Source organism: Amblyomma mixtum, chromosome 4 (genome assembly GCF_055824585.1).
Source record: "Amblyomma mixtum isolate Tamu chromosome 4, ASM5582458v1, whole genome shotgun sequence".
Lineage (NCBI taxonomy): Eukaryota > Metazoa > Arthropoda > Arachnida > Ixodida > Ixodidae > Amblyomma > Amblyomma mixtum.
The window spans coordinates 104,659,829-104,685,177 of record NC_143015.1 but is presented as its reverse complement, the minus strand read 5'-3'; the positions used below and the strand labels follow the sequence as shown (position 1 = coordinate 104,685,177).

Below are 25,349 nucleotides of genomic sequence, written 5' to 3'. Positions count from 1 at the left end.
ACCGGTGCTCAGGGAGCAAACAATCAAGGGAGTCGGTATTTCTATCTTGCGATATGATTCGTGCTGGCTTCACCAGCAGCTCAGCTAATTGTGCCAACACTGGAAACGCCGGTCCTACAAACCACCAGAGTAAAACCAGAAATTTCCAATATTGGTCTGATTTCCTGTGCTGCTTGGGTTTAATTTTCACATGATTGAAGAAATTTCAGCAGAGCACTAGAAGCGAGGTCCGCTGAAAACCTCTGGTAGTTCCGTTTCTGTTAAGATTATACCGTTATACCGTTATGATTATAATGAGGTCCTGGTCCGTGTCGACTTCATTGTAATCACTGACGTTGCTTCTCGCTCTCCTTCCGAAACTATTGCGCTCTGCTGATCGATACCAATAGACCATTACTGTGCGACGTCACTGCACGTTAAAGAACCCCATCATCATCATCATCACTATCATCATCTGACTGCGCCCACTGCAGAGCAAAGGCTTCTCCCATGTCTCTCTAGTAACCCTGTCCCTTCGCCAGTTGGGGCCACCGTATTCCCGCAAATTTCTTAATCTCGTCCGCCCACCCAACTTTCTGCCGCCCCCTGCTACGCTTGCCTTCTCTTGGAATCCACTCCGTTACCCTCGAGGTGGTCGAAATTGCGGATCCCTTCACTATGGCGTCCTTCATAGCCTGAGTGGCTGTTCACTACCGCAGGAACCTGAATCAGAAATAGGCCGACTTCAGTTCACCATGCGCGATCCACACTTACCACAACGCAACCAGCACACGTCGCGCACCGACTCCAGAAGTTCAGGACGGAGATGTTGACGATGCAAGGAAGCTGCACATTCCACATCCAAAGCACCGGCGGCTGCCTGCGAAGGCAAAGCGCGAAACCGTATACCTTCTGGCGCACCGCGCTACAAACACATGTCCAGTTTTCTATAACAATCGTAGCGCCATGGGACACATCCTAGTTAGCCAGAAGCATGGTAGCATCCTCAGGAACGAACGTCAGTGCTTAAGCCTCAAGCCGTCGGGGAGAGTCACCTTAATTCAAACTCTTGTTTATCTAAAGACGGTTTACAGTGGTTTAACGTCTCAAAACGATTCGGGCTATGGGGACGCCGTAGAGAAGGGCTCCAGAAATTTCGACCCCCTGGGGTTCTTGCACTGACACCGCACAGTACATTTGCCTCCAGAATTTCACCTGCTTTGACATTTGACTGCAGCGGCCGGGATCGAACCTACGTCTTTCCGGACAGCAGCCGGACGCCATAACCACTGAGCCACCTCGGCGGTTAAATTTTTTTCTTGCGTGATACGCAGCAACTTGCATTAAAAAATCACTGACATGTTAAAGAAAATGAATACTGCATGAAACGTTGTACCTTTCCAAATTGGCTATAGCTTTTTCCCGTGCTCTCTAATGGCACTTCTAAAAACGACTAGGCGCCCACAACTTAGAGGAGATGGTGAGATGCGTGATTGCAATACTGGTTTCGAAAACAAGATATTTCTTAACACTCTGCCAAAAATTATAATCGCAGATATTTTTGTTCCTCTACCAAAGGTGAGTCGTCTGGTGTAAGGGAGTTTTCTTCGGCTCTAAAGCTTAAACTTGAGTTACTAATGCGCCATATAGGATTGTATCAAAGATCCTTATAAACTGGAAAAGTTCCGATGCAATCCGTAACAATGATCACAACCTTGAATTCAATAGTGACCTTGATGTGACGTATAAACGTTTCTCTATGCTGTTCGTTGTTAATGACTCAGCTAACTGAAGGGCAGGTCAGTCATGTTCACGCACAAACGTAACCCTGTAATTTCAACTGCCTTTCAACACCAACTATGAGCCATTTGCGTTGAACCATGAATAACGATGCAATATTTAAAATTTCATAGGCATGTAATTTTCTTGCGCATTTTTTTCTAGCAAATGAGGCGTTACTCATTCCAATACATGGATCACATCGTGGTATTCGCTTACGACCTCGAAATAATTTGTAATTGAATTTCTTCTCTCATGCTGTTTCAGTTTCGGTTCTATCAACCAAACGATGCTTGTAACAACAGTTGAACTCTGTCACGTGAGGCACAGAAAAATTGCAATATAAACGTTTATACGTGGATTTAACCTCCTATAACACTTAACCAGCCTTCTGCAACAGCTAGAATTACAAGTGGCATGACCTAAAGTTTAACCACACGTCACAGTTATCGTTCGGTTTGTGAAACAGAAATCAAAACATCGCCAAGACGAAATCCAAAATTATCATTATCGGTAGTAGGTGAATACTACGGGATTCTCCGTGTATATTGTAACGCGGCGGCCAGCCGAAGAATGAGGCGTGGTGAACGATGGCTATGAGATGATTTAATGGCCGCTGGCCTAGCGCGGGCGCTCCGTCCAGCGCCACTGCCAGCTTCGTCTTCGTCACAATATCAATGTATAACACATCGTTTCAACGAAGAAAACAAGCAAGCATTTGGTGTCAGTGGCCCTTTAAATGAAATCCCACGAATCATGTCCGCAAACTAGCATATCAAACACAGCAGCACACTCGTTCATTCGTACCATACAGGTACATCGCGCCTGAAGTACTCTTCAAATCTGGCCTTGTTCTGTTGCTCGCTTCGATGCACTGACGCAACCTCTGCACGTACGACAGTGACAGAAGGAATAGCCAAACACCCCATCGGCTCTTTACCAAAATGCCAACCAAGTATTCAAACGATTCAGTGTCCTCCTTCCATACACCGGATGAAGGAAAGGACAGAATTGACCGGAATAATGGTCCTCACATGATCCGATTCAGTGCTCTGCGAAAACTACCAAAAAAATGCGTAGCGTTAACCCTATTTTCAAAATTAATTTGCTGACGGTAGCTACCTCTGCAGTCATGGACATAATATGGACCCCGGCATAACGGAAATAAGAGCGTTTATTGCCTTCACGTGCTGGTGCAAAACTCTTTCTAGCAGATGCCTCAAACTCGCACTGCTTTTCGTTAGGTGACAAGTAATGCGTTAAAAAACTGAGCGTCGAAGCGTGGTTCATACTGGTTAGTCGCGAGCGCACGCCTAGATTTTACTGGTTCCGCGGGCCCTATGTGTAAAGGTAGTTAGTTCCTCTGGTACACTGTAGCAAACCTGAAATCTCAAGTCTGCATCTAGGTCTACGCAGCTCAAGGTACTTAAGGTAAGGTACTTACTGTGCTAATCTGAGCTTCGGTAAAAAAGCGACACCCTTCATTCACCACGACACATTAACTTCCTCAGCCGTTCTTAATTTCACAAGTATTTGTACCTGTCTGCATCTGGGATCGCGACTGACTCAGAGTCCGTCAGGGGCTACAGCGTCAGATGTCACCAGCTAGCAGCACACACTTCCTCTGCGCTAAATTCAGATACACTTTCATCTCAGCGCCAGCGTGTCGATCAGCAATGAAGAGCTTTCATCGACCAGCTGTTTCGATTATTTGTGACTTCATTAAGCATTAGTCGCTCACTGATATGGAATGCCGGGACATGAATGTGCCTGGGTATTTCATGTCCGCTAAAATAGGAAATATTGTGGTTTAACTTAGAGAACGTCACATGGCTTTGGGCGGCGTAGTAGTGGAGGGCACCGGATTTATTTAGAACACCTGGGATTCTCTAACGTGGCCGTTGAGGAAACGCACGTATTTTAGTTTGATGCCGAGCTGTCCCCCACGGCTTCCCTCATAAGTTAGGTGTGACTACCAAGCGTTAAACACCGCGATTTAGATCACGACAATTTAATTCACGGCAATTTTTGAAACGCGGGCGCCGCGGCTGGCACTGACCTCGGCTACTCTGGCCCTAATGACTGAGCCACATTCAGGAGCCACCCGGCGGGTCCGAAAGAATTGAGGCATGGCAGGTAAGCAACCGGTGGAAATGTATCGATCAATTAACTCGTTGGGCCGCCGCGGTACCTTGGTTGTTATGGTGCTCGGCTGCTGACCCGAAAGACGCGGTTCGATCTCGTTGAATTCCTATGGAAGCGAAATTCCAAAGGCCTGTGCACTGTGCGATGCCAGTGCACGTTAAAGAACCCCAGGCGGTCGATATTTCCGGAGCCCTTCACTACGGCGCTCTCATAACCTGAGTCGCTTTGGGACGTTAAACCCCATAAACCATAAACGAAACCAATTAACTCGTAGGATTATGATTTAAGGGGTTTATCGTCCCAAAGCGGCTCACGCTGTGACAGATGCCAAAAAATAAAGGACTCCGGGTTTATCGGGGTTTAACGCCCCAAAGTGACTCAGGATATAAGGGACGCCGTACAGAAGGGCTCCGGTACTCCGACCACCTGAAGTTCTTAACGTGCAAGGACATCGCGCAGTACACGGTCCTCTAGAATTTTGACTCTATCGAAATTCGACCGCCGCGTTCGGGATCGGACCCGGGTCTTTTGGGTCAGCAGCTGAGCGCCATAACCACTCAGCCACAGTGGCGGCGGTCATAATGCAGGAGTCCGGATAATTTCGACCACCCGAGGCTCTTTAACATGCGGTGATATTGCATACTGCAAGCAACTGCATCATTTTGCCTCCTTCGAAATGCGACCGCCGCGGCCTGAATCAAACCTATGTCTTTCGGGTCAAGAGTCGAGCACCATAACCACTGAGACACCGCGGCAGCTTGCAGCAAACTGATCAGTGAAATAACTGTAGGGTTTTTAAGTCGCCACTTTATAATAAACAGGAAGAAACATTTGTGTTCTTGCTTATGAAATGGCAACTTCCAGATCCCTTAATTCAACTTCCATGACAGGTAGGATGATACACTCATAGCATAGCCTGATGTAAAGAGAGACCAATGATATTAAGTCTTGCACTATTCGCTTCAAGCCCCAAGCGTCGAGGGTGTCGGTCCTACCCTCGCTGGCCTACAGGCTGCTCGCAGAGCGCGGACGCTAAGGCCGGCAGAGGTGTTCCTGCAGGCAGTGATGATCTCGGGTGCTCTTGTGTACGAAGAGCTTCCTGCAAGAGCCGCACTGGAAATGACCGACCGTGCGGTGGAGGCGCTTGTGGGCTATGGCAGAGGTGGCGTTGGCGAACACAGCGCCACACTTGAAGCACCGATTCTCGAAACGTTTTTTTCAAGTGCAGGGCCATAATGATCTCGTTACGGCACTTCCGGTAGCAGATGAGACATGCCACTTTGGTGCTCAGGGGCTCGCCGCGAAAGTCATGTTTGTAGATCTGGTGGGCTAATGAATGTGTGGGAAGATCTAAGTTGAATTTGCAGAGCCACCACGTGTGGAGGGTGTCCTCTTCTGCCGGCAGAATGTGCTGCAGGGAGAAGAAAGCGGGTCGGACACTCAGCGCACCCTTGTTCGCACCCTTGTGCGTGCTGAAGCTTGCAGAAATGTTCAACAACAGCACCTGAACTAAACATTGTGGAGTAGAATCAACTGGCAGAACCGAAAGTGAAACTATTCACTTCTTTGAATATAGCCAGTTATTATAATGCTCAAAAGATAAAAAAGAAACAGGTAGGCAAAACCTACATAAGATAAATATAGGTTCAAAAAAGTATTAAGATTAATCTTTTATTTAAAAACTTCGATCAGCATTTTGGTTTTGAACGCAGGGATAGCTCAGCCGCTAAATTGCAATCTAGCCACATGAGCAGTCATGAATGGCTGGTTTTGTTTTTATGGGGGTTTAGCGTCCCGAAGCGACTCAGGCTATGAGGGAGGCCGTAGTGGAGGGCTCCGGAAATACTGTAGATACCCTTTTAACGCTATCGCGTCGTACTCCTAAGGTGAACTTAAGTGTCCGTCATGTTTGTTTGCTTTGCAGTTCGTTTGGATCGAAATCGAACCGCGATTCACAAGTGTCCAACCCCTCCAGCAATGTCCGGCATCTACCGAGTACGACGCGGATGCACGCTCTACCAGGCCACCACTATTAATTTTGATTAAAGCAGACGATCGAATAGTTTAATAAGACTCCGAAGCTGATCTATTCGCCTTGTCAACTCGTAACCGTACCGTGATTTTGGAAATTTTTTTTTTTTTCAAATTTTTGGCATTACCATTAAACCCCTAGCAGCAGAAAGTGTTACCTAGCGACAGCTTGTTGATCCTCACGGAAGAAAAGGATCTGGTCTATTTTATAGAGTTTAACGTCCTAAGGCGACTCGGAAGATGAGGGACGCCTTAGTGGAGGGCTCGTGATACGTAATTCCAGTCACCTGGGGTCCATTAACGGGCACTGGCATCGCACAGTACACGGGCCTCCAGCATTTCACTTTCATCGAAATGCGACCGCCAGAGCTTGGATCGAACCCGCGCCTTATAGCACAGCAGCCAAGCATCGTAACTACTGAACTACCGCAGTGGCTGTTAGTCGCTCACTTCTGTCGGCAGTAACGGTTCCCTTTTTCATGTGATATAGCTCATGCCACAGCTACGTAACCTTGCGCTGAATTGCTAGGACTTTTTCCTCATCTCTTTATTCGTTTTACAGTTTATGGTGAAGCATATTCACTATAAACACTAATCCTATTGAGTGGACTGAAGGTTTATCGTTTAGGTATGGCTTAGGTGGATTTAAAGTCCCAAAGCGACTAAAGCTATGAGGGACGCCGTAGTGAAGGACTCCGGAAATTACGGCCACCTGGGGTTATGAAGGATTCTGCGATTCTGCATACGCATTCAATATGATGGTCTACTCTGATCCACGTACTTACCGAACGTAGTTTCCGCAGCTGGCGTAGCTCCGCCCAAATAGTCCAGCTGGACATGTTGTTCGAACTGGGCTCCTCAAGATGTCATCGCTAGGACCACACGTTCGCTCGGCGCCAGGGTGCGTCCTAGCGTGACTGGCACAGCACGAAATAGCTGGGCAGCAATGGTATGCCACCATGACAACGAAGGACCCGCGTCTCCCTGTGGTGCGCTGCATATTATGGAACGTGTTATAATGCAGGCTGAAAGTCCGCAAATAAGACGCGTCGCACAGATGAGATAAACGCAAGTCACTAGCAGCAGTGGTGTGCGCACGGCTGCAGCACTGGAGCCTTTCATTTGTCGTCCTTATTTGTCTTTAAGGTCTCTTTATCTACAGCCTCTAGGACTGTTGAACATCGATGAGCCAGAACGTGTATTCTCGTGGGCTCGAAATCCGTTCCTCCACGCTTAGCTTTGTAGTAGAAAACAAAACAACATCCTTCTGACAAGTTTGTCGCTCACTAAATAAACAATTGAGATTCGCAAAAGGTTCTGCCGGAAGAACGCTGCCGTTTTAATTATGAGCCGCTGTGTTTCTCTATTGTGTCGTGCGTTGGGCCCTTATTTAGAACAGAAAACTGGGCAAGTTGGAACGGATTCATCTTAAAGCAGCGCGAAACACAGGACGAGAGAAAGAAACAAGAGACGACACGAGCGCAATCTAACAACTGAATTTTATTTCTAGAAGGATTAGTTATATACGCACCAAACAACAACGACAAAAACACAGACACATCGCGATAGCCCTCACAAACCCGTACGCGCATATAGCGGACTGCAAAAACCGCCTCATCCCAACAAAGCCATTCAGCATCTTAGCACATGACAAGACCCTGCAATCATCCTGTCGCCACACAATCCCCTAGAGCGCGAATCTCTATCTACGAGATTAATGGAAGGCGAGGCGACACATGTTTCAGTCTCCTGGCTTATCAAACAGAGTGTGCAGAGTGTGCAGTGCGGTAAGGAGGAAGATCGAGTGCCGGGACGACCAAGCAAGGAATGAATGCACAGTTTCCCACAAAAAAACCACTGGTCGTATGTAACACTGGAGTCGTTTATTCGATACCGCTCTCCTGCGGCAAGACGTACATCGGCCAGACAGGCCACTGTATTAATGAGCGGCTGTTTGAGCACCGCAGATCAGTAAAAGGGGCAGTGTCCTCGAACCTGGCATTGCACTGCCGAAAATGTAAAGACTGCTTCCCCCATTTGGACAGGACTAACATCTTGTTCTGTTACCCAGATAGGACCTGCAGGGAGTTAGTTGAGGCGTTTTTGATAAGCCAGGAGACTGAAACATGTGTCGCCTCGCCTTCCATTAATCTCGTAGATAAAGAGATTCGCGCTCCAGGGGATTGTGTGGCGACAGGATGATTGCAGGGTCTTGTCATGTGCTAAGATGCTGAATGGCTTTGTTGGGATGAGGCGGTTTTTGCAGTCCGCTATATGCGCGTACGGGTTTGTGAGGGCTATCGTGATGTATCTGTGTTTTTATCGTTGTTGTTTGGTGCGTATATAACTAATCCTTCTAGAAATAAAATTCAGTTGTTAGATTGCGCTCGTGCCGTCTCTTGTTTCTTTCTCTCGTCCTGTGTGTCGCGCTGCTTTAAGATGGCCCTTATTTCCTTGGCTGCAGCTCAACGTTCTAATATGCGTATTCTTGCGCTCTCCCTGGAGACCTGAGACCCCCCCCCCCCCTTTGGAGGGAGGAGGTTTAAAATGCCACCACCCCTCCCCCCCAAAAAAAGAGGTTCTAAGGCAGGCAGGACGGTCAACATCAATACCCTTGACGGGCACTGCCATCGTACAGTGTAATCTCTCTTGTGACTGCAAATGTCAGTGCCTCATTTCAAATGTAGAACAGAGCACAGCTGCACTAACAGCCTTCGGATCAAAGAACTAAAGCAGCGCACGCCTCTATGACCAAGCAGCGCTTCTTGTCATCGCCAGAAAGTTGAAAGAAGCCTCCATAGACCAGGACTGAGGGCCACCCACAAGCATCCAACCGCCAGTGTCTTTTATACACGTTTATCAATAAAAAAATTGAGGGAGCACTTTGGCTCTCTAAAGTGCGGCAAGGCGAAAGCGTTTCCTGGCGCACTGTTTGTTTTTATTTACTTTTATATTTTGCATATTTTTTATTTTTGCTCCTTTTCTTGTTTTTGTTTTTCTATTTTCATATCCTATTTTATTTTTTCTGTATTTTTGTTTATTTTCTTATTTTTATTTTCCTTTCCCATACTTTATTCCTTTTATTTTATTTATGAAACCTATGCATTCACTAGGTGCGCCTTTATTCATGCTGTAACTTTGAGCCTTCGTGGAGGAGTGGTAGCGTCTCCTCTTCAATCAATCAATCACTTTATTTCAGCTTTTTTTTACAAAAACTGAGGGCGGCAAGAAAAAAGCAGTCATTACGACCGCTTGACAAGCCTCGCCACCCCTACAAAGAGGCAGTTTGATAGCGACTATGGTGGTTACTTCATACACTGGTAACAACGCAAAGTACACGGAAAGACAAGGCATGTAAATATATGCATAAAAGGAAACTTTTTTAAATACGTGCATAAAAAGAAACTTTTTTTTAAAATGCATGCATGAAAGGAAACTTTTTATTTTGCATGGACAAGTAGTATTTCCGCACAACAGAATAAAGGTTTTACACAACATTTACAGTTCAATGCAATATAATTCTATACATGGGTGCGCATACTGTGGGACCTAGCTTGCAAACACATTTCGAATAGCCGAGACCGACATGCTGAGCAACATGTCGTAAAACGGCCAAAGGTCCTGGTTCGCTTCCCACCCTCGGCGCAGTTCCTTTTTAAGCACTGACGCCGAAAGGCGGACAAATCTGCCGACGCGTCTGTCGACACGGCTGCCGACGCGTCTGTCGACATTCCTGCCGACGCGTCTGTCGAAACGGCTCTGTCGACAATCCTACCGACGCGTCTGTCGGCATTCCTCCCGACGCGTCTGTCGACATTCCTGCCGACGCGTCTGTCGACACTCCTGCCGACGCGTCTGCTAACGACATTATGAGGCATTAAAGGCTTTCGCCTTAATAAACTAGGGTGTATTGGAAAACGCCGCTCACAGCGTTGCTCGGTCACTACCTCCACTGTGCACGGGGTAGCTCCCGAGGTTCAGGACGGAAAAGTCGGCTGCAAACCCGACAGCCAGGGGTTCTCCAGGGGTTCTCCATACGAAACTCTGAAGGCAGCCTCAAAATTTTGTCGTGACATTGCCGTTAATCACTTCGCAGGTGGCAATTCACCTTCGATGCCACACAAGCAGGTGCAAAGCGGTGAACCAAGACATCATGACAACATGCACACGCCGTTGGTGACCGAGCTTACTGTGAGGGGCACTTGCCATTTAGTTTGAGCTGTATCCTAATACAGTGAAGTCTGAAAAAGCTGGCCTGTACTGCATCGCCACAGGGAAAAGGTACAAGCGTTTGACTAACAGCGTTGGCTGACATGCTTAGACGGTAGTGCACTTCCTTGAGATAATGTTGCAGACAAGGTTCAAAGGGTACGTGGCTTAGAGACAACGTTTAGGCCCGTGGGAGAAACCAGAAACACGAGAAAGGGCGAAAATCAATTTCTTAGCGTGGATGCTCCTCTAATTAGAACTCTACCTATTGGATACTGCATTCGAAAAAATGGCGCCCAGGCCGCCCTCTGCAGTGTACAAGACATCGCTCCAACATTAGTTTCTTGTGGCTTAGCGGACACACAACCCGCACGCTGTTCCAGCCGACTAAGAACACTTGAATGTGCATTAGGGTGCACATCTGAACCATGACTTAACGGCAGGGATGAAAAACGGCGTGATAAGTCCGAGCAAAACGATGCAGGCACTTTCCATCCATAACTCACTGCCTGCATTATTTCAGCGTAATTACGCGGACTACTGTAGTTACCTCATTACCGCCACAGTGCACGCACTTGTATGAAAAATGTACACAGCTGGCAAACGCCAGAAAGCAAGGTCGCCCAGCATCAGTAACATACTAGCTACACGTGTTCGATTCCAAGAGAAGGCAAGCGTGTCAGGGGACAGCTGAAGATTAGGTGGGCGGATGAGATTAAGAAGTTTTCATGGACACGGTGGACAAAGCTGGCAAAGGACAGGGTTAATTGGAGAGACATGGGAGAGGCCTTTGACCTGCAGTGGTGGTAGTGGTTCTCATGACGCTCATGACGATCATAGATTCGAGGCTTCCTTGAGTTGCAAGTCAGCGCCCGTCCGTGTGTCTTCCTTCAGTCTTCGTCCAAGTTAGCGCTGTTATTAAGGAAAATATCGTACCAACTAGCCCAAGCATCCGGTTTAACGACCAATTAATATTGCACTCAATGGAATCTCAAGTCAATACAGCGAGGAAAGCATACGATGGCGCATAATTTCTTAAGCTGATTTGTTCGCGATATCACCGTTCAAAGACAGCAGAGTGCAGTTTCGTGTAAACACGGGAAGCAAGCCACGGCGTTTTTTTTTTCAGACGTGCACATTTGAAGCTGTGCGGCGCAGATCTGAGAACCCGAAATTTCCATGCATTCGATCATGTCGCCGGGCTACAAAATCACCAACTTACCCTTGAAAGAAATTCGGGTGGGGGCGTTCAAAACCAGGACGCCAAGGGGCTGACGGCGAGGTACCACATCTGAAGAAACGCAATCCCTGCAGAAAGGAAAAGAACGATTCGAGATAATATAGTAAATAAAGTGCAGATTAATTGCATTGATCACCACTCAAATTTCAGTGGAATGTTTTTTTTTGTTTTGCCAACAGCCTAAACAAACCATGATTACTAGAAACGGTGGTCCCAGCAATGGCCCCCTGAGCACTGCCTCAGCGCGCATGTAGATATGCGTAGCCGCTTCCGAGATAAGTTATCCAATGCAATTCTACACCAATTGAATGGTTTACAGATAAGTAAGCCTTCTTGGCATCTTAGTGGTTCTCTTGAGTCGCCATGCCAAGGGTTGGCACAATGTTCATGCCCCTACAGGATGTCAAAAATTCAGCTCTCACGATTTTTTTTTAACACAATGCGCGGTACTTAAAAGCAGCTTTGCACAGGACCAAGCCAACAGAATAGGTTTCACAGCCTTGTGCTGAACTAATGTTAAGTAGTGCATTTTAGCTGCTGCAGCAGGCGTGCGTGTTGACATCGAATATTAAATGTGGTTGAGAAGCAAGCGCTCATGTGTTGCACAAGAGAGGCATGGCTACTATTCCCCGCCATCCGGACTACTCCTTTTCTTATCCGTTCTCCTGCGGGGGCATCTAACCTCCGAATAATTCCTCTTTCCTGCAATATGTCACCAGTCCTGCCTGCTGGCCACCGGCATGCTGTTGCCTCCCAACATAGTCTCCCGTTTAATACTCATGGGGTGGCATACACGAATGCCTCTCACGTGGCTGCTCCCAGCTCCGGTAACCAAGTCCTCCTTTATCCTCTTCTGTCTACACCTATCACTCAGATTAGCGGCTAGCTCCTACATGCCCCTTATATTCATTCTCTCACTCTAGGTACTTTCAATAATTCACGCCAATCAACATTTTCATTCGCTCCCAGCTGTGCCTGGTTATACCATCTTCTTGAGAGGACATAGTGGTACCGCTAAAAAAACTGGAACGACGGACGCCTGTGTTGTCTACGTCTGCCCTCGTCCCTATTTTTTTAGCGCTACCGCTACGTCCTCTCAATCCGAACATCAACTAGCCCAGATTTCTGCCTTAAATACCATCTACACTGACTCCCAAGCAGCCATTCGAGCCATTCACTCAAAAACACTCCGACCAGATCTCTTCACGCAACTCGGGGCCACACTTGCGTCGCTACAGCCTTGCCCCGACTTCTTCCCATAGATTCCTGGACACTCGCCGATTTACGGCAATGCTTTGGCTAATCCAGCTCGCCTCTAAAACTTATATGCGGGCACTGTTGATCCCCTGGCCAAGGCCATCGGAGGGCGGGTCGATACGGTCCCTTCGCGCTATTATCAAAGAGTGTTACAATCCTTCCCGCCTTAATCACCAGCTCTGTTCCGACCGTCATCCTAGTGTTTCTGTGCAGGATGCTCACATACTTCGACGGCTTTATCTCTACTTATTCCGTCGCGATCCTTCATGCCCCAACTGCCTTTTCTCTTATGCCAACCTCTCCCACTGTTTATTCTCCTTCCCGGTCCTTCTGTAATCTTGTCCACCCTCCACCTTCGAGACCTTGATGGACTGGCTTGGAGCTGAACGTGAAGAACAGCACCTGATCGTGCAGCAGGCAACTAACGTTTCAGGCGCATAATTGTTGCTCCTGGACAAAGAGTTCTACTACTACTACTTCTACTGCTCCTACTATCACTACTACTACTACTACTACAGCAACTTCCGGCATCTCGCGAGCACGACGCGGATGCGCGCTCTACCAGGCCACCACTACGATGTTTGATTAAAACATCCAATCAAATAGTTTACTCTAATATGTCTCCGTTCCTTCGCAATCAGAGGGCAGCTAGCGCTGGTCCGTTGGCTTTGTTAACTTGTAACCGTCCCGTAAAGTTTTTCAAATTTTTTCGGCGTTCCAATTCAAATCCCTATTACGAAAAGTGTCACCTGGCGGCAGCGTGTGAAGCATCGCTGGTGAGAGGGATCTGGCTGTTTAAGTTTAACATCCCAAGGTGACTCGAGAGATGAGGGACGCCATAGTGGATGGCTCAGGATAATTTCAACGTGCCCTAACATGCACAATGTACGGGACTCTAAATACCCCACTCACCAATGCCTTGATTGAACCCGCGTCTTTTGGGACAGCAGCCTAGCGTCATAAATACTGACCCACCGCCGCAGTGGCTGATATCCGCTGACTGCTGTGCCCAGTAATGGTTCCTTTTTTCATGCAATATCGTGCCACCGCTACGCAAGCTTTCACAGAATCGCTAAGACTTTCCTCATCTCCTCTTTTCTCGTTTTCAGTTTGTCACGAAGCGTTGTCACTATAAACACTGAACCTGTTACGTGGATTATGCCGCCGGGGTGGTTCAGTGGCTGCTGGCCGGAGAGACGTGGGTTCAACCACGGCCGCGGCGGCTGAGTTTCGATGGAGGCGAAATTCCTAGAGGCCCTTGTACTGTGCGATGCCAGTGCACGTTAAAGAACCCCAAGTGGTAAAAATTATCCGGATCCCTTCACTACGGCGTCCCCATAGCTTCAGCCGCTTTGGGACGTTAAAACCCCATAAACCTTAAAATCTTCCATGGACATGCATCAGTATGACAGTCAAATTTGAATGCATAGGCATTCAGATATGATTGTCTACAGTGATCGACGTACTTACCGAAGGCTGTTTCTGTAGCTTGCAGAGCTCCACACAAATAGTACAGCTGGGCACAGACCGCTAGGACCCCACGCGCCCTCAGCGCTAAGGTTCGTCCTAGCGAGTCCGGAACTGCAGGACACAGCAGTGCAGCCAAGACATCCTGTCCAGGGTCTGTTGTCACCATGACAACGAAGAACCGGTGTCTCCCTGTGGGGCGCCGCATAATGTGAAGCATGTTACGAACAGGTGTAAAGTGCGCAAATGAGACGCGAGACGCGTTGGACAGACGAGATAGACGCAAGAAAGGCGATAGCAGCAGTGCTGTGCGCACGGTTGTAGCACAAGAGCCTTTCATTTGTCGCGCTTATTCGTCCGTCCGATGTCTCTTTTTGACTACAGCCTAGAACTATTGAACACCGATGAGCCAGAACATGTACTCTGGTGGGCTGGAATTCCGTTCCTCCTCATCGAAGTTTGTTAATAGAAAACAAAACAACAGCCTTCGGCCAAGTTTGTCGCTATCTAACGAAAAAATTAAACATGTTAAAAGGTTCTGCCGAAAGCACGCTGCAGTTCTTTTATGACCCGCCGTGTTTCTTTGTTGTCTCATTGAATCGTTTCACTCTAACAGAGTTGACTGACATGCTTAGCCAGTAGTCGACTTTCTTGAAGTAATGTTGCAGAGAGTCTTCTAAGCTGTCCATCGCTAAGTGATGACTAGAGGCCGGATTTTTAGGCACTAAAAAGCGCGTTTTAGGCGCCATAAATAGGCGGCTAAAATTGCATTTTAGGCACCTAACGGAGAAAAATAGGCACTATAAACTTTATCAAAAGTGCGCACAGTTCCGAACTTCAGCGCGCAATGCCTGCCGTAAAATAAAACAAAAACACAGAAGGAATGATTGGCGACCTTAAGCAGGGTGCGAACATTAGAAGCCGTTTTTTAAGGCTGTCGCGCAACTTTTCGTACAGTACACATGCTTCACCACAGCAAAAGGGGCGGTTACCAACCCTTTTAAAACACTTTGGTATGCCTCGAAACAAACAATTCGCTTGTCGTGTACAAAAGTGGAAACAATGAACACCTTAACAGGAGGCCATGCATTTACAAATTGATAGAAACATTGTCAATTCAAAGCATCTGACAAATGAGTTCAGTCTTCGCTCACACAGGATTGAACTTACTTATTGCAGGCATACACGATGCTTCAACATTAATAAATACGTTGTCACTTGTGTAAACAGTGTTTTAAAGTTTGTGGCTTCACGTGTCTGGAGCCAGGCGACTATCAAATGGTGCTTGCCATTAGAAGGGTCTGGACACCATAAATACGAGATGCTAGAAAATGTTACGCAGAGTGCTGCTTGATGCGGAATATGCCGAAAGGAATCATAGTTCTGCACGGGCCTACGTACATCCACGAGGATCCATGGTTAAATAAACATCATCCATCTAGAAATCACTGGTAAACCTATGGAACCAGTAGCAGACAAGCACCATCTCCAGGTTGATGGACTCAAATTTATGTTTATGCGTCTTATCAGTAAGAACAAGCTTGTATGCTGAAAAGGAACGCTCAACATCAACGTTACAGGAGCGTGCTTGTGCTTAGGAACATTTGATGGCTTTACACTGTTCGGTATCATAGAATGTTCACCGGTAAATACTCCTGAAATTCGCTTGAGGACTCAAAACCCCTCGTTTTTCTTCAAGACGGACTACAACTTTGCTCGGATTTTCTCGGCAACTTCTCCATGAGGAAGAGCAGCGATTCGTTGCTGTACATTCTCAATTAGTCCAATGTTGGTAGTGAGCATTATACCCCCACATTCCGTTTTTTTTTATAGTGCTCGCAAGAAAAGTGAATTTAGCGCACAAGCTGCCTCGATAAAATGGCAGAAAATAGAAAAAAGGTTGCTTCGATATTTTCGGCTGACGAAGCCGGCGTAGGTGCAGTGTTCACCACAGCCAACTGACGAGGTCATCTACTGTTGCCACGTGTGTTCTACTCAAAACCGAAATGGATTCGAAAGAAAACAGAATCTTAATGCAAACCACATCGTATTTCATGCCCCTTTTCTGTAAAATAGGGCATTTTTAGGCACCGACGTCGGAAATAGGCATTTATAGGCACTGACACCCAAAATAGGCATTTATAGGCACTATAAAAAGAGTATTAAACATATCGTCAACACCTAATTCGTGCTCATATGTAAAAATGGCGCACCTACGAAGCGTTGAAAAAAATAGGCATTTGCCTAAAATCCGGTCTCTAGTGATGACGTTTAGCCTCGTGCAAGCAGCCTTAAATACGCGAAAGGCCTGAAATTAATTTTATAGCGCGGATGTTTCCTTAATTCGAACTTTACCTATTTTGTACAGCTTTGGAAAAAATAACACCTAGGCCGCCTCTTCAACTGTTCAAAATATGGTTCCGTAATCAATTTGTTGTGGCTTAGCGGACACATAACTCACACGTGGTTTCAGCTGACGAAGAACACTTGAATGGCGGAAGAGTGAGGGAAGAAAAGAGAGGATAACTCTCGCATTCTGGGTGCACATTTAGACCACGACGGGATGATAAGGATAAAGAATTCCGCGAAGAACTCACCATCGCCAGAACTGTGCACGCACTTGTATCAAAAGGTGCACAGCTGGAAAACATCAGTGCAAGCGAGTAGGGAAGGTCGCCCAGTACTGATAACCGACTTGTTCCACGTGTTCGATTGCAATCCCATACTTTTACGCAACGCAAAACAATCAGAATGGGAAGTGTTGATCACAGATTCGCGATTCCCTCTGGTGACCATTAATGTTGCGCTCAGTAGTATCCTAACGCAAAGCACCGAGGAAAGCATACGATGTCGCCTATTTTCTTAAGCTTTTTTGTTCAAGACGCCTGCGGTCCGAGACGGTACAGTGCAGCTTCGTGTAAACAAGGGAACAAACCGCGTCAATTATTCCTCAGATTTGTGCAATCGAAGCTGTGCGGCGCAGAATTAAAAATCTGAAATTTCTATGCATTCGGCCCTGTCACCAAGCAGTATAACCAAAAACTCACCCTTGAAATAAATTCGGGCGGCGCTGTTGAAAACCGGGACGCCAGAGGGGCTGATGGCGAGGTACCACATCTCTAGAAAAGCCATCCCTGCAGAAACGACAAGAAGGATTCGAAAAGATGTAGTAAAGAAAGCGCAGATAAATTGCATTGATCACCTCTCAAATTTGTGTGGTATGTTCTCCCATTTAATCACAGCCTTAGCATAGCAGGGTTACTGGAAACGGGGATTCCAGCTGTGACTCACTGAGCACTCCCTTGGCAGACATATAGCACTGCGTAGCCGCGCCTGAGATTAGCTTTGCAACCCATTTCTACGCTGATTGAATGATTTTCAGATAAGTAGCCTTTCTGGCCTGTTTGTTAGTCTTCCACTAGAGTCGCCGTGCCAAGGGTCGGCACAATTTTCATGCATACACAGGATATTAAAAAGGGAGTTTGAGGATCTTTTAAAAACAGACAGTGTGCGGTACTTAAAAGCTGCTTTTGCACAGAGTTAGTGTGACCCGGCCCTTTAAGTTTCACCGTCTGTGTCCTAATGAACTCTCGTTAATTGGTGTACCTTTAGCCACTCCAGCTTGCGTGCATGTTGACAGTGAATATTAAAAGTGGTTGCGAACCAACCGCCCATGAGCTGTACTGGAGAGACGAGGATACTATTCTATTCATCCAGACGGCCCCACTTTCCTATTTCCTACCCACCGGGGGCATGTATCCTCCGTATACTTTCTTTTCCACCAGTATAGAGTATTTATTATATTATTATTATTATTACTATTATTATTTATTAGTATTTAATATTTATTTATAGTATTTATCAACAGTATAGAGGAATCGGCTTCAAAAAATTTTGCGCAAGAATTGGGCTTCAGCGGTTTGATCTATCGTCTTCATCGGGTCGGCGAAAGAGGAACTAGAAGCGCTGTTCAATGTAGGCCCCTTAGACAAAGGTGGCTATTTTGTACGCACCTTTGTGCGTACAAGGATGTGCACAATCGAAGCCATGAGTAGCAGAACTGAAAATTTGAAATTTCTCCGCATTCGACCAAGACACCCCGCAACACAGCCATGTACTCACCCATGAAATTCAAAATTCAGACGTTGGAAACCAGGGCGTCGCGGGGCTGGTGGCGAAGTACCACTTCTCAAGAAGCGCCATCCCTGCTGAAGTGAAAAGACAGATTCAAGATGACATCCTAAAAGAAGCGCTGAAAAATTATTTTGACCACCGCTCAAACTTCAGTATATGTGCGAAATAACTAATAGAGGAAAGAGGACCATTCTCGTGTGATGCTGATTTTTTTTGTTATTTTCTTCGCACTGAGTTACTTCACGGTAGGAGGAATAGAACATACGGCACAAGTCAAAGCTTCAATGGTGACGAACGGATGTCGGCGACAGAGCAGGTGGAAAGAAGCCACATCACCGAAAATCACCTGATATGTCAATGCAGGCAATCCCACTCCTATACTAGTATAGATATTATACATCTAAACTCGATACTCTTATAAAGAGTGGTGTGTTACGTTCAGTTTTCCATAAGCAATTGTGCAACTAACTGCATAAGCAACTAGGGTTACCACTCGCCGGACATAGAAGCAATAGAGCATTTTCACTTTATTTTGCTCATCTCGAAGAACATTTTGCCACGAAACATGCCAGGGTGGAAAAGAATTTTTCAGTCTTGAAATTCTTTGAAGCTCTCTTTTCTCAGCTTTTTTTTTTTTTAGCGGGGGGGGGGGGTTGGTTTGGTTTATGGGGTTTAACGTCCCAAAACGACTCAGGCTATCAGAGACGCCGTAGTCGAGGGCTCCGGAAATTTCGACCACCTGGGGTTCTTTAACGTGCACTGACATCGCACAATACACGGACCTCTAGAATTTCTCCTCCAAAGAAATTCAACCGCCTCTGCCGGGATCCAACCCACATCTTTCGTGTCAGCAGCCGAGCACCATAACCGCTGAGCCACCGCGGCGGCTGGGGGAAGGAAGGATATATGCATATATATTTATATGGCCCGCTTCGGCAAAAACCCGACTTACTTATATGACGAGTGGGATGTTTCGTAAGTGTTTAATTACATTGAACGGTGCTAGGTCTAATGAAAGGACGGCTGGAATGTCTTCGAAAAACAACGACGCAAGCATTACCACCTAAGCATTGGCCACCTAACCACGTGACGAAAGAGTTAAACATCACCTGTTTGCTCACCATGGGCTGGTGGCCCGGCTGTCTCCAAGGAGGCGGGATACCCACACGACGAATGCACTCCAGACGTGCACGTCGGGCTCTGAGCGTTGACCACGGCCAGCGTTGTAGCAACGCAGTGTGGTCTGTGCAAGGTAATAATTAGGGATCCACCATCAAGACACGCACCGCATGAACGCAGCGTAAGGCGATTTAAAAACGCGCCGTTTAAACAATAACCTCCTTCAAATAAAGTGCCCGATTTATTCTTCCAAGAAGGCGAAACCAAATAATTTTTGTATGTACTTTGACTGTCTAAAGTGCGTAGAGGCGAAAGCGCTTTCTGCACAACTTTCGCTGCTTCTGTGGCACTGGTGACGTCACTACCGGATATCGTCACACATGATTAAGTACTAATTACTAAGTTGTGACAAATTACTAATCAATCACTGATTTCGGATTAATGTGTAAGTACTAAGTGACTGCTAAATAAATAATCACGCTTAAGCTTCGTTTTTAGGAGTAAGGTGTCGCGTTGCCAGAGGGCCCACCGAACGCCACCTTCCGTTCGGCGCGATGCCTTGCCCTTTGAACGCAACGCTTTTTGAAGAAAGGAAATGGCGCTGTAATACTCGGTCATCTCGGTGGACACCCGAACCGCACCGAACAGGAAGGGAGGAAGTCGGGAGTGAAAGAAGAAAGAGGGGCCCTAATGAAGAAAATTAAAATTGTATTTAAGGAAAGGAAATCACATATCGCGGAGGACACCCGTCTTCCAGATGATGTATGTAACACCGGACGGACAGGACATTAAGCCATTAAAGGCTTTCGCCTTAATACATGAACTTTGGTAGCTCCTCGGATCACTGAAGTGCCGTCAAAGCGATAACTTTCATTCCCGTTGAACCAAAGCGAATGCCACAAGCTTCAAACCTTTGCAGACTCCACTCTAAACTGCTTGCGCATAACTCATTAACCTGCTCGTGCAAAGTGGTCATGATGGCATCACTACATGTAATCAAAAGCCTTCAAATACCCACAGGATAAAAAAAACGAAGTGCTCTCTGTACTGCAGGCAAAGAAAAAACACCTCGACCCTACAAAAGCGCGCCGACAAACATTAACGCTACGCAACTAACCGACCACTGGCTCCAGATGCCACGACTCGTTGTCAGCAGCGGTTCAGGGTATCGATCATACTAGCTTTAGCTAAGCACAATGAATTTTTGCACGCATTTAACCTTAGGCCACTTTACTGACCTTTTGCGTCAGCCTGTACTGCATCACCATCATAATAATGTAATAAAATGTAGGCAGTTAAGAGACAAATAATCTCAGTTGAAAAACTACACCAAATATTTCAGCATAATATTCACCGTTTGCTAGCCGGAGACTTCAGTGAGTGCACGTTAGTTGAGTAACCATCAAGCGCTAAGTACCGACCGAAATGCATTTTTTTTCTTTTACAATCGCGACAGTCGAAGAGTGCGCTCCGCCAGTGAATAGGATTTCCAAGTGCTTCAGGATGCTGGACTAACGAGACTACCTCTACTCTTTTGCGTTATTAAGGCGAAAGATTTTAATGCCTCATACTGTCGTTAGCTGCCGGGTCAGCAGCTGTGTCGGCAGATGTGTGCGTGTTTTGACGGGCGTCCACCGAGATATGTGAGATAGTTACTGCGTATTTTCCTTTCCTCGAATGCAATTTTCGGTTTCTTCATTACGGCCCATCGTTCTCTTTCTTCTTTTACTCCCACTGCCTCACTTCCTATATGGTGTGGTTCAGGTGTCCACCGAGATGACAGAGAATGCCATTTCCTTTCCTCAAAAAGCGCTGCATTCAAAGGGCAAGGCACCGCGCAGAACGGGTGGTGGTGTTCCGTGGACTCCCTGGCAGAGCTTCAACACGCTGTCCCGTTCCACTTCTAAAGGCGAAGCTTAAACGCCATTAATTCGCCATTAGTTAGTATTAATCAGTAATTAGTCATTAATTAGCGATTTGCCATGAGTTATGTGTGACGTCATAAAGTCGTGACGTCACCAGTGCCACGTACTCTAAGTGGTGCGGAAAACGTTTTCGCCTCTATGCACATTAAACAAGTGCCCCCAGAAATTTTTTGCCACCTAAGACGGTATATCTTTATTTCTTTGTTATTTCTTTATTTTTTAACCTTGTCAGTATTCAGTTTCAGCCGTTGCTGCCTGTGACGTTAGGACAGACAATAAGCCGGGAATGTACAAACTGTTGTGTACGGGTAACACGACAGTACCGGTTCCTAAAAAAAAATCTCTGCCTCTCCCGTAACCGAGAGTAGAGTAAGCATGAAATGTTTACGGGCCTAATGTCATCTCGGTGGACACCCGAACCGCACCGTACAGGAAGGGAGGAACGCCACCACCCGTTCAGCGCGATGCCTTGCCATTTGAACGCAAGGTTTTTTGAGGAAAGGAAATGGCGCAGTAATTCTCTGCCATCTCGGTGGACACCCGAACCGCACCGTAAAGGAAGGGAGGAACGCCACCACCCGTTCGGCACGATGCCTTGCCCTTTGAACGCAGCGCTTCTCCCCCGGATCACGTACGACAACGAAGTGCAACATGCAATTTATGTTGTTTTTGCACCGTTATTAGAAATCGGAAATTATAATTCCGTGCGTTATCAAACCCACAGCTCCACTGATATCTTGATAAACATTGAGAAGGCACTGGCAGCAGTTATTTTTTGTCTCGTTTGGAGACCAACCAGCGCTTGCATGCCGGTCGCGTAGGAGGGCTTACGGAGTCTCGTTAAATCTCGCTAAGTCTCGTACGGTGCCCGGATGTTCTCGTTTCAGTGCCCGGATGAGTGGATTTCAGTGCCCGGATGACTGGATTTCAGTGCCCGGATGACTGGATTTCAGTGCCCGGATGACTGGAATTCAGTGCCCGGATGACTGGATTTCAGTGCCCGGATGACTGGATTTCAGTGCCCGGATATCTGGATTTCAGTGCCCGGATGACTGGATTTCAGTGCCAGGATGATGGCTCTCGGTCTCGGCGTGACGTCACCACACTGCCGACAACGGGGGCTAAAAGCATTTCATGCTTAAAAAAGCAAAACTCTGGGGCAGCGTATGAGCATCGAGCATTCGCAATATCGAACGAATAGAGAGTCATTAGCCACCTTCGTTATAACCGGTACAAATTTTTCGTTACAACCGCATATCTACTCTTTAATGCCAAAGTAAACACGAATTGTTTCACACCACTTCGAATGTTCTACGCCCATTAGTTTGGCCGTAAGGGACGTTTGACGTTTCAGAAAATTGGTTTGGGGAACCAAAAGTCATCGCTGCGACTCCCTGTGATAAGCTACACTGTGATTCGACTAGCAGTCTTATGCTCCGTAATGAGTTGAATATTTTGATACTACTCCGAACATTCTACGCCAGTTAGGTCGTCCACAATCTGTGTATCGATGGTACCACCCACTGGTCCCACTTGAATGACCATATGTTTCATACTAACGCTACCTTGAGTAATAGGACTATTAAAGCTAACGCTCTAAAATTCTGAGTTCCAAAAAAAGGAAAAGGTTCTTACTCGATGGCCATCACCACGCGGCGCCAGGATCTGCCCATAGTCCAGGCGCACACAGCAGATCCAGATTTTGAACGCATCGCTGAAAAGAAAAAAAAACTATTCCAGCGTCTCTTCGCGCTTTGCTGCGTGTCATGGTGCATAAGCAGCAAATTCTGTGCGCGCATGCTGGTTTGGTTTGGTTTACTGGAGTTTAACGTCCCAAAACGACTCAGGCTGTGGGGACGCCGTAGGGAACGGCTCCGGAAATTCGGACCACCTGGGGTTCTTTGCATACGTGCGTGTGTTGGGTTCCAAGCTACAAAAGCAACCAAGGATACCACGAGTCAAACTCATGATTGGAAATCAAAGCTGAGCTCATGGATTGCTACTTTTATTGCGAAAGCAATACTACGCTCATGAATGGCCTTTCGCGTAGCGGCGCCCGGTAGCCACGTTTGACCTTTAGAATGACCTCTGACGTCATACCAGGGTGAAAGATGGGCTACCAAGTCGAGTCGTCGCGCAGCAGTGGCCGGTAGCCACGTGTGACATTTCGAATCACCTATGACGTCATGTCATGCCTAGTGACGTCATTGCGTGATGTCATACAAGGGTGCGAGATGGTCTACAATGTCTAGTCGCGCAGCGGCGGCCGGTAGCCACGCGTGATCTTTAAACACGGCGCGCCGCGTTCCTTCCGTTAGAGGCGCTGCGCTCGCTTTCGCTACCTACCAGGCTTAACCGAAGCTAAGCCCCGCCAATTTTTAAATATTTTGCTTGTTGTTTCGTGTAAATTTTTCGTGTTTTAAGAGTTTTTTTCATTGGTTTATGGTGGTCTTACGGTCCAAACTGACTCAACTGCCATGCGAGAGGCCGTATTGAAGGGCTCCGGAAATTTCAACCACCTGGGGTGAGTTCTTTAACGTGCCCTGATATCGCGCAGTACGCGCGCCTCTAGAATTTCACCTCCACCGATATTCGACCACCGCGGCCGGGATCGAACCAGCGTCTTGGCAATAAAATACAGCTTACTCTGACCACTTCGCCCCGCAGCACACAAAGCGGCTTTCCTTGTTTTGCATGTGCGAAGTTATACGTAAGACCCGTGTGTCCGATGCGAAGGCAGCATAAGTTATCCTCAACTATGGATTCTTGGTCACGACACGCTCATATCCGAGAATCGACATTCCCATGTAACCTTTTTGTTGATTTTGTGGTGTCTAGACGCGGCCCCACATTTATTGCAGGCCGCTTCAGACCCCATGAGCGGCGACGTCCAACAAACAACACGTCCGCTCTGCCCCACTGCCTTCAATGTTTCGTCCGGCGCGTGCGTGGCACCTCATCTTCCTTTCCAAAGCGCCAGTTCATGTGGTGGCGCTACACTTTCATTATATGATGTGCGTGAAATCTTTTTTTGGTTTATTCGCTACCATCATCATCAGCCTGACTACGCCCACGGCAACACAAAAGCCTCTCTCATATCTCTCCATTAACCCTGTCCTTTGACAGCTGCGGCCACTGTATTCCCGCAGATTTCTTAATCTCATCCACCCACCTAACTTTCTGCAACACCCTGCTAGCTTGCCTTCTCTTGGAATTCACACCATTACCTTTCCCAAAGAGCACTTATCTTGCCTTCGCATTAGATGCCTTGCCTGCCCAAGCGCTTGTTCCTTCACCCACTCTGCCTGCTTCCGGTCTCTCAACGTTGCACCCGCCATTTTTCTTTCCAGAGCTGGTTGCGTTAGCCTCAACTTAAGCTGAACCCTCTTTGTTAGCCTCCACGTTCCTGCCCCGTAGCTGAGTCCCGATACGATACAGCTGTTGTATAATTTTCTGTTCAGGAATATTGGTGAACTACCCTTCATGATCTTTGAGCTCTGGTATACAGCACACTCTGGTATACTTAGCCGACGTGGCTCGCGGTCCAGCCTAATGAAATGCTTAGTAGACGTTGCACCTTGTTTGGTTGTATGTAACTGCATGGAGCAGTTACCTGACACCGATGTTCACTCTCGCATTGCATCTCACCTAGCTTCGTTGGCGCAATTGCAATCACAAAACCGCTATAAAGGACACAGCCTCCTGCGTTGCGCATCATTTCGACGCGGAGAGAAATATATATATATATATATATATATATATATATATCTGCGAAATAGCCAACACCCGAAACCGTAGCGTGCTAGGTCACGCGGACCACGCATACAGAGGTCCACTTCTAAGGGACCAATCGAGTGGGGAAGGTTTGTTCGCAGAAAGCGTAAGTTAAATCGGCCGTTCAAAGACAGAAAAGGCAGTGGTTGGTTCTCGTCGGATAGACCTCAAACAAAAAGACAAGCTAAGCCTATATTCATGACTGGCACACACTGTTTCTTAGCGACAACGAAACTGTCCAACATTAAATCTTTCATAGTTACTCAAACAAAAAGCTTGCCATAAGATCA

The 25,349-nt window shown here is 46.9% G+C and overlaps 1 protein-coding gene across 8 annotated transcripts in view; it reads right to left on the bottom strand.

The window, feature by feature from the left end:
* Window positions 1-4,979: 4,979 nt before the first annotated feature.
* The window catches only part of LOC149347681 (uncharacterized), a 28,141-nt gene continuing 7,771 nt past the window's right edge, over window positions 4,980-25,349 (bottom strand). For 4 of the 8 annotated variants that reach the window (XM_089587284.1, XM_089587290.1, XM_089587287.1 and 1 more), the window contains 7 exons: window positions 22,921-22,999; window positions 19,351-19,484; window positions 18,230-18,312; window positions 17,155-17,241; window positions 14,111-14,299; window positions 11,366-11,451; window positions 6,653-6,918 (listed from right to left, as the gene is read on the bottom strand). In XM_089587284.1, the coding sequence (XP_089443410.1) occupies window positions 11,393-11,451; window positions 14,111-14,299; window positions 17,155-17,241; window positions 18,230-18,233 (339 nt within the window). In that variant the 5' untranslated portion in view covers window positions 18,234-18,312; window positions 19,351-19,484; window positions 22,921-22,999 and the 3' untranslated portion in view covers window positions 6,653-6,918; window positions 11,366-11,392. Of the gene's footprint in view, window positions 5,315-6,652; window positions 6,919-11,365; window positions 11,452-14,110; window positions 14,300-17,154; window positions 17,242-18,228; window positions 18,316-19,350; window positions 19,485-22,920; window positions 23,000-25,349 lie in introns of those variants that run through there. The other 4 variants (XM_089587286.1, XM_089587285.1, XM_089587288.1 and 1 more) reach the window with 4 other exon arrangements.